General features: G+C 41.9%; 1 protein-coding gene across 1 annotated transcript in view; it reads right to left on the minus strand.

Moving 5' to 3' along the window:
* Positions 1–1,045, minus strand: part of HACD1 (3-hydroxyacyl-CoA dehydratase 1) — a 38,118-nt gene extending 37,073 nt beyond the window's left edge. Inside the window, exon 1 of the mRNA XM_069086264.1 lies at positions 724–1,045. Within this exon, the coding sequence (XP_068942365.1) occupies positions 724–860 (137 nt within the window). The 5' untranslated portion in view covers positions 861–1,045. The remainder of the gene's footprint in view (positions 1–723) is intronic.
* Positions 1,046–10,300: the final 9,255 nt, after the last annotated feature.

A 10,300-nucleotide genomic window follows, 5' to 3' on the forward strand; every position in this document is an offset into this window, starting at 1 on the left:
CTTGGGAGCCAAACGTGGGAAGGAGGATATGGAGGTGACCGAGGAGCAGCAAGAGGCTACGAGCATTTCTTCATAGCGGCAGCAGTAAATTGAGCCTCGAGAAGCAGCCGTCCCTCGTTGTGTGGGTGTGAGTGGGAGAGTGTTCTTCTCTCTCCCCCAGTACCCCTAGGTCGTCCCCCGCATTCCTAACTCAGTCTATACTTAACCTCCCTCACCGTCCGCCCGGCAGAGCGCACTGACGCGCCGCGTCTCCAGCGCCCTGCACCGTATTAGGCAATGCCCCGCGAGTCCGGGGACCTTATCTCCCCCCTCCTCGCTTTCATTCAACCGGTCGGCGGCTCCCTCCAGCTCACGGTCCCCCTCCCCCCGGTTCTCCCCTCTGCCTATATGCTCCCTCCCCCGGTCCCAGCTGCCTCCAGCAGCCTGTTCCCCAGCGGCAGAGGGCCCTCACCCTAGTTGCTCCCTCTCGCCCGCGAGGGCAGCTGCCAGAAGAGGGGCCACCATTCCGCCCCCCTCCCCGCCCCGTCACCGCCCCATTCAGCCCCCTCCCCCCCCCTCCCCCCCCCCCCCCTCTACCTCACCCCAGGCGGCCCAGCTCTGGAGTGCCACCGAACTCGACCTCTCCACCGCCCTCCACCAGGCTCCTGCAAGGGCTACGGGGAGCTGTCCCGGGAGGGCGACGAGAGCGCGAGGAGGATGTCTGTTCTCCCGGCCACCACTTACCCGGCGGTCATGGCGATGTTGTAGAATGTGAGCCAGGCAGTGGCCAGGAAGCCCAGTCTCCTCTTCTTGACCGTCTCTTTCTCCTCGCCCGCCTCGGAGGAACCCCCGTTGCCGCCTTCGTCCTCGCTGGACGCCATGGTGGCCGCACACTCCTGAGGGGAAGAGGAGTTGGAAGAAGAGAAACTGGGCGGGCAGGAGAGAGCAGAATGGAAGCTGTGCTGACAGCTGGGAAGGCGACCCAGACTCTAGCCCCACGTGTCTGGACAAGGGGGCTCAGCCACCCGCGGCCAGCGCCTCTCGCACGGCTGGGGGAGGAGCGGAACTGACACCCCCAGCTCTGTCTCCTCCCCCCTCGGGAATCCGGCCGCTGCTGCTGGGGCCACAGCTCCACACACCTCGGGGGCACACCCCCACCCAGTCTAGCAGCACTAACGGTGGAGTTGGAGGACTGAGGGGATGCCGCACGTTTCGTTTCCTATGGATTATGGAGTCCATAGGTTACAGATCTAAGGAAAAACTTGGCTAGTCAGAGAACAGCTCCCTGGTAATTCACAGGGCACCTTTTACCACCAATAGATGCTGAGAGTCACCTGTATGGTGTCCTTCATAGAGCAACCTACACTGTCTTGGGGAAGTGAAGACTAACGGTTTGGAATCTTCGTGCTGGAAGTCTAGGGACCCTGTGGGTGGATATCTATTTTCAGTAGACTCGAAGCTCCTTGAGGACTGGGGCTTTGTTTTGTTTTGAAGTCTAGGTCCTTATTACCTAGCACAGTGCCAGATCCATAGTAGGTATTCAATGTTTGATGTTTATCATTACTTAAAGTTTTCAAATCTACCTGAGACCTAGCAAAAGTTGTGTGAAATGAAACTGCTGAGAGTAAATATTCATCCTCAGTTTTGGTCATCCCCCCCCCCACAACCCCAATTTTAACCAAACTGGTTGAAGTATGGAGTGTAGGAGGGAAGATAGAAAAGAGACTGAGAAGCCCGGTTTTAGAGACAGAAGTTGACAGAGATCACCTAGTCAAGAGACAGAATGAATAGAGTATGGATTGGCAACCAACAGAATTGATGTAAATACTGGCAACAAAAGAGAAAGGCTGAAAGTACATTGGAGATTTTGAAGAAGCGATTACTGTTAAGAACAGGATTTCAAGTAGATCTCTGAGATACTGCCAATGCTTAGGTTCTGTGTAGCATTTGAGTGGCAAAGGGGTGAAGGAAAGACTAAAGAGCTATCTGTGTGAGGATTTAGGAGTGCCTACTGCCTGACATTTCTCCTCAGTAAGGGGCATTTTGCTTAGGCTTCTGCTTTGCAAAACTGTTTTGTGAAATCACCTGAAGGGAGAGAGAGGCAACTTCAAATTAGTGTCCAATTTAGGGCATTACTGTAAACCCCCTTCTCCCCCATTGGCTGACTCAGCTGTCTATCAATATCACTCACAACTCAGCCAGACTATGACATTGCTGGGAAACGGGGAAAGAGGGTAAGGTTTTCTCCTACATTTATTTGTTCCTCAAAATTATGAGTGTAAATTGTTGCAACAGGCCCCATACAAGTCAGAGGACAATGGCATTCCATTATTCTTCACCACATACACCTTAAAATTTTTTATTTTAATTCCTATTCTGTTTCTGTTAGTGTATATCACTTTCATTTCTCTACCCTTGCCTTTCCTCACCCTCAAGTGTATTCCTATACTAGTGGCAGCTTTGTGCACTGTCTGCACTCACATCTGACACTCAGGACTAAAGTACCTCCTGTCCCAGTTAGTAAAAGGCCAATTAAGCCACCTTTGGGTGTATTTTTACAATATAAGTTCTTTAAATAGAGCAACAAGTGAGGAAATGATTTTACCACATAATGTAAACTCTTCAGAGCAAACTTTCCAAGACACATAGCACTTATTTGACTGTTTAGAAAGCTATCTTCATCATCTCTTGCCCTGACTACTCTAATAGCCTTCTAACTGGTCTCCTTGCCCTAAATGTTTCCTCACTATAATCTATCCTTCAGTCAGTTGGCAATTTAATTTTTCTTATGCATAGGTCTGTCCATGTCACCTCTCCCTGCGCATTGAGCTCAAGGCTCCCTCTCCAGGATCAAATTTAAACTCTTTGGGATTTAAAGCTCTTTATAACCCGACCCTTTCCTAACTTTCTAGTCCTCTTATACTTTCCTCTGTGCAGTTTATAGTCCAGCTAAAAGGGAATATTTAATATTCCTTGCACAGGGCACTCTACTTCCTCACTGTCTTTCCTCACTGGCTGACCTCATGCCTGGAATGCTTTGCCTTCTTACCTTTATCTCTTAGTCACCCTGGCTTCCTTCAAAACAAGCTCAAATCCCACCTTCTGCAGGAGATAGCCTTTCTATTCTCCTCTAGCTTCTAGTGAGTTCCCGTCTTAGACTATATTCCATTTTTTTTCTGTATTTATCCTATATATATATCTAATTTCTTGTTGTTCAGTTGTGTCTGACTCTGTGATCTCATTTGGGGTTTTCTTGGCAAAGACACTGCAGCAGTTTGCCATTTCCTTCTCCGGCTCATTTTACAGATGAGGAGACTGAGGCAAACAGGGATAAGTGACTTGCCCAGGGTCTCACAGCTAGTAAGTGTCTGAAGCCAGATTTGAACTCAGGAAGTTGAGTCTTCCTGATGCTAGGCCTAGCACTCTATCCACTTGTCATCTAGCTGCCCCATATACCTAATTATTTACATGTAATTGTAAATACAATTTACCCCTTGAGAGCAGGGCCTATTTTTTCCCCTTTCCTTGTTTCCCCAGTGCTTAGCACAATGCTGAGGGTGCCTGCTGACTGCTGCTGTTCCTCTTGCTTCATCAGTTATCTTCCACTCTTTTGCATTTGCCTAATATCCATACTTTGTACAATATTTTCTCTTCTGCTTTGCTCATATTTCCTTTTCCCCAACACTCTCCGATCCTACTGATTAATTCTCATCAAGCAAGCAAAGTAACTTCTTGGACTGATTCTTCAAAAACTCATTATTTCAGTGGCACACTCTCCGATAATGCAAACATTTTCTATTTTTAGTCACATATTTAAAGCTTTGTAGGATGTGTTAGAGCTTATGTTATGATTGAACCCATTATCTTCCTCAAACCCATTCCTCTTCCTAACTTGATTTTGATTGAGAGTACTATCATCCAGCCAGCCACCCAGGTTTGAAGCCTTGGTCATTATTGACCTCACTCTCTTAACTCATATTCAATCAGCTGCCAGATCTCATCCCTCTAGCTCCTATCTCTTTTTTTCCACTCATCTGCCCACCACACCATTTTAGGCCTTCAGTTATGTTTGCATGGTGCTACACTGGAATTAGTAGAATAGAATTCAAGCTTCTTGAGGGCATGAATGGTCTTTTGTAACTCAATCTCCACTGACTAGAATAGTACATACGGAGTAGATCCTTAATACTTTGACTGACATTTAGAGTTCTTCACAATCTCATTTCAATTCACCTTTCCTCGATTAGTACATATTTTCCCCTTCAAAAACTCCTCTTCCCAGCCAAACTGACCTGTTTTTCTTCATAAACATTACTTCTACTAAACTTTTTAAAAGCACAGACGTTCATGTCTGGAATACAACTCTTCTGCCTCTTATCCGTTTAAAACTCAGTTCAACTGCCACCTCCTACATGAAGCCTTTCCTAATCTCTTTAGCTACTGATATCCCCTATCCACATTAAAAAATACACACATACATACACACATATGTATATAGATCACACTTTATATTCACATTTGATACACAGGTATCAATATCCTTTGTATCTATGTGTTTGTACTGCTTTCTCTGATAGAATATTCATCTTTTGAAGTTTGGAAGTTTTATTTTTTCCCTTTGCATGCCTAGAGTTTAGCACAATGGATGACATACAATACATACAAAGTAAATCCTTCCTTATTTGTTGCCAAAATCTTTGAAAACCCAGGTTCACCTATACAATATGATAAAACAGTGGAGTGTAACTTTAGTGGAGGAAGACAGGTTATATGCCAGCGATATAATGGAATTTTAAAAATGCTATTATTACAAAATCAACACAGACAATACATACATTCACTAGTTCCCTCTGAAATGTTAAGATTGATTTTTTTGATTAGTTTTGTCCATATTGAAATGAACACTACTTCCCATAAGGTACCTTTTAAAAACATATAAAGTTGTAATCATTTATTAAAAAAGAACATGCAAAAATCCATATTTCATTTATTCAGTTATTTACTGAGTACTTACTGTGTACATAACACTGCAGTAGGCACAAAGGGATATACAAGGGAGCAGAAGTCAAGGTATTTATTCTCCATGAACTTGCAGTCTAGTGAAAAGTTAAAAACTGGAATAAAATAAACATAAAATTAAGTGCCAAAATGAATGGCATAGAGTTAGACAATCAGTCCCATAGTTCGGAAAACAGAGACATCTACTGTAGTCAGGAAAATACTTTTGAAGGAAGTAAAACTTGCGTGAGGCATTGATGATTGATAAGATTTAGATGGCCAGAGAAGACAGTGAGAGGTATTCCAGGTCAGAAGGAAGAGAATGAACAAAAGCTTGGAATAAAGATTGAGCATGTGGTGTTCAGGGACAGTGAGGAATCCCTGACTGTTTGGAACAGGGGGTTGGTGATAAGGAAAAGTGAGATAAAATTGGACTAGTAAATTAGGGCCAGAGCATGAAGAGTATTTCATACCAGACTTGGGAGACTGAGCTTTATTTATCCTTGTTTTAGGGCAGAAAAATAATGTAACAAAATTCGTATTTTAGAAATAAATAATGTAGCTGGGTAAAGGATAGATTTGATCCTATTTATATACATACATACACACATATACATACACACATATATAGGATCCAGCATACTATCTTAAATAGTAAATTCTCTCCATGCATTTAAAACAGTTTCACTCATTAAAAAATGAATTTTTACAAACATTTTAAGAGTAGCTCATGTAAAATGAGGAATGCTTGTATTTTGTAACATAAGGGAAACTTATCCCTGTAGGATTTTGCATTTTATTATTAAATCCATTTAATGTTCATTATTCATTTCACACTTATAAATTTTTATAACTCACATTTATGTAGCACCTTAATATTTACAAAGCAATTTCCTCCCAACAACCCTATGAAATAGGAGAGCCAGCATTTTGTTATTGTTGCTTAGTCATTTGTTGTGTCAAACTCTTTGTGACCCCATCTGGGGTTTTCTTGGCAGAGATGGAGTGGAAATGCTCTCTTTCTCCAGCTCATTTTATGGATGAGGAAACTGAGGCAAACAGGGTTAAGTGACTTGCCCAGGGTTACACTGCTAGTAAGTATCTGAGGCTAGATTTTTTTTTTTTGGAGGGGGGAAGGCAGGGCAATTGGAGTTAAGTGACTTGCCCCAGGTCACATGGCTAATAAGCGTTAAGTGTCTGAGGTCAAATTTGAACTCAGGCCCTCCTAACTTCAAGGGTGGTGCTCTATTCACTGTACCACCTAGCTGCCCCTGAGGCCAGATTTGAACTCAGGAAAAAAGAGTCTTCCTAACTTCAAGCCTGGTACTCTATCCATTTAGTCACCTAGGATCATTAGCATAATAAATACCTTTTCTCTTTTCTCCCCAGGGATATAAGCAGTGTTCAGAGAGGACTAGCACCTCTGGTTTGGGGGCTTGCTAGCCCTTTTCAGCACTGTTCACGTGCCTTTGGTGGCCACCTTTTACTCAGCTTGGCAGACAAGTTAAAACAAGTTGAGGGTAACTGATGGGCCTCAAACCTATGGGTGAAATAGAAGGGTGTCTACCCCAATCCTGAGAAGAGTTCCTCCAGGAGAACGGGCAGATGAGAACAATTTGTTCCCATGCTTATGAAGGGGGTTGAAGCTGGTACTGTGGAATGCTTAGAGCTTGGTCAGACATTGAGAATGCCAAGGTCATACACTGCATCCTGGGCTACTGCCAGTTGCTTGACTTTTGTATTGCAAGCTGGATTTCAATGACTCTGGAAGAGAGAGTGAAGCTGAGGACTGTGCAACTCTGCCTCACTTAAATCCAATTGAGAAGCAAATTAAGACAGCATCCCATAATGTTACTGGTCCTCTTCCTTCCCCAAAGCACTAACACATCCCCTGGAAGGGCAATTAGCATTCTTATCTAAAAGAAAAATGATAAACTTTTAATAATCTTAGAGTTTTTTTTTATGTTCCTTAACGTTAAAATAGCAAAGTATTCTGATATGTGTATTTGTGTGCCTGATTCTGACTTTCTTAGGGTGGAAAAACCTTTTCTCATTCAGATACAATATGATGGTATTACATTTTAAATATAAGGTCTTATAAGCATTTAATATGCATGTTTAAGCAAGCATTTAAGTGATTATTAAATTAAATGGTTTGTATAGTAATTCTATTTATAAACCCTGCTGTAAATCTACAGGTTCATAGGATTCCATGGTTAGAAGGGGCCTCCTCATCTAATCTGACCCTTCATTTTATAGATGAGGAAACCAAAGCCCAAAGTGGGGATCTGCTCAAAGTTATACCAATAGTTAAGTGACAGCTGAAATTCCCAATATTAGAAAGTGGCTCAAGGAGTACAATTAATGTTTATGATAGGTATTACACATTTTCTGTTTTTGATTGTCATTCATCTTTTAACCAAGAACACCTAAGTCATTTTCTGCTTGTTTCCTTTGGTAGAGATTATTTTAATTTGTGCTATTTCTGAGCAAAATCTTTCAGCTAGTATTATGAGAATGTGGATTTTTACTCTAGTTCCCATAATCATATATATGCTTACTCACACAAATTTGAAACGTTCATACATTCACATACTCACATATATTCCATGTAGTATTATAAGGCAATATACTTTGACTATTGAGAAGGTAGTTAACATGTGACTCAGTAATAAACACCACACAGATTTTATCAAATTACCTTTCGGAAACTTTGGATGACAAGAATGTTATAATTATGGGGCGGCTAGGTGGCACAGTGAATAGAGCACTGGCCCTGGAGTCAGGAGGACCTGAGTTCAAATTCGGCCTCAGACACTTAACACTTACTAGCCATGTGACCTTGGGCAAGTCACTTAACCCCAACCGGCCTGCCTTCCCCCCTCCAAACAACAACAACAACAACAATAATGTTATAATTACCCTGAATTCTCTAGATTTTCTAAATAATTCTGAACTTTCTTAAGTGTAGTTCAAAATTCTTAATAAAATAAACAGTATATTAAGTTTTATGAATAAATTAACCTTCAACAAGATGAATATTCTTTACTGCTTGATTTGCAAAACTACCATGTCATACTTAACATATACTCATGATGATCAAGGCTTAAACAATCTGGTCACCAGATCCCTGCTGGCAACTGAAGAGTCCCATCTCATTATTTTGGTATGAAACTAGACCAGATGCTTTTTTCCTAAGTGCTTGGCTCTTTCATAAGACCATTTTGGTAGTGTGCCTCAGGCACTGGCCAGGAGCTGGAGCTGTATATATAGCAATTACCTGAACAATTATAGAGTAGATTTCTTTGGAAAGAACTCCCTAATCAGCTTCCAATCCCATCAAGTGTAACACTTAGGAAGAATTTTGTGGCTTAGCCAACATGCGGCCATGGGAGACAGGGCTGTTATGGTAAGAGGAACCAAACATTTGTGCTGAATACCCTACATTTTTTCAAGCACTGAAAATAGCTGGCTATGTTTCTTTTTCTAAGCTTTACAATGTTTGTGAGCAAAATTAAAAAAAAATCTTCATCAAGTATTTATGAACCTGGAGAAATAGAATCTGAAATACATGGGGGAGGCAGGAGACAGAAAGCTAAGAGAAGCACAGAATGTAAACTTCTTGAGCAAGGACTCTCTCCTGTTTGTGTGGGTGCCCCCCCCCCCCCATCTAGCAGGATACCCAGCACACAGCAAGTGCTTAAATGTTTGTTGATTAATAGGTCCTTCAAGGTGGAGAATTTATGGTAAAGTGATATATCCTTTTACATATCCTTTGTGTTCCTCCAAGAGAATATAAGGTTCACCAGGGTGTAATGGGAATGCAAATTTGGAAGATCTTCCCTGCCCCTAGGCTAAAGTGCACCTGGAGCCTGGGGTGGGAGGCTTGTTTTTCAGTACATACTTCTTGATTGGCCAGTGAGTCAATAAAGGTTGTTACATTCTCTGAGCCAGGAGAAGGCTATATAAGCCCTGATGTGTAGCTTTGTTTTTGGGACTCACTTTGAGAAGTGTTCTGTGATTTGATCTGAATTCTGGGAAGCCGTTGTTGAGAGTTCCCCGGCTTTGAAAAACCCAGATGTGGAAACCCAGATGTTGACTGGGTATGGATGTAATGGTTGGACAGTTTGGAAATCTGTCTACCTGATCTGTTAATGTCTTGATAATTCTGTCTGTATATTTTGAAGTTTGGGGTGCTGACCTTTTTCCCCTGAACAAGGTAAACGATATATGTCTGACTGATTAAAGTAAGCTTGTTAACCAATTTTGAGTTGCTTTCCTTTAACAAAGCAGATCCAAGAACGTGTGTTGCTAGCAGTCACCCTGGGAACGCTGGGGTGCTTGCTGCTACACAGGGCAATTTCATTTTTGATTTTCCATTCCCATTGCTTAATACAGTGCCTTGACTCAGGGTTCAGTATTTATTGAAATAAATTAAGTAAAACAACCAGATCAGTGTAAAGCACATTATTAGATGGAGTCAAGAGTCCTGGCTTCAAAATTTCAGTCTCTGCCATGCCACCTAACAACCATAACCAACTGAAAGCTCTTTAGGTTGGTTTTTCTATTTTCAATGAACAAAATTTAAAATAAATTATGGTATATGAATGCATACTATTGTTCTATAAGAAATAAACAGATGGTTTTAGAGAGCTAGGATGACTGATGCTGAGTGAAGTAAACAGTACCAGAAAAGTTTATACTGTAACATCAACATTAAAAAAAAAACTCTTAAGACTTCAGAATTCTGCTCAATGAAATGACCAACGCCAACCATGACTCTAGAGCTCATGATAGAGATGAATTAATAGGCAAAAAGGGAAACGTTTTAAGAGTTGGCCAAGGTAGTAATTTGTTTTGCTTATCTGAACTTATATTTTTCCCTCCAGTGGGTGAGGGAAGGTGAGAGCAAAAATGTAACTAACTTTTTTAACTTATTTTAAAAATGAGATGAGGTTGGAGTAGATGATGTCTGAGTTATCTACCAATTCTAAATCTATGACCTTGTACAGTGAAGAATCATAAAACAGTGATATGTGAGCTGATGGAGGCGGGGTGGGAGAGAATGTTTTCCATGTTGGCTGGTTCCTAGCACTCTTAAAAAAAAACAAACCGAATACCAACGCTGAGGAGCAGAGCCACGGAGTGGGGACTTTTCTAGAAGTATGTGAACCTGCATTTTACACTGCTATTTCTTCATTGGCTCAATGCTAGCTCTGCTGTGCGGTGGCATGTTCTTCTGAGAATAACTTCGCTAACTCTCTCGGAGTGAAAACCCAATTGTTCCCTGGCTCCTGAACACATTTCAGTGACTTAAAGACCA

The sequence above is a fragment of the Petaurus breviceps genome, unplaced genomic scaffold (genome assembly GCF_028583685.1).
Source record: "Petaurus breviceps papuanus isolate PSGF00001 unplaced genomic scaffold, PetGlider_PUasm1.0 178, whole genome shotgun sequence".
Lineage (NCBI taxonomy): Eukaryota > Metazoa > Chordata > Mammalia > Diprotodontia > Petauridae > Petaurus > Petaurus breviceps.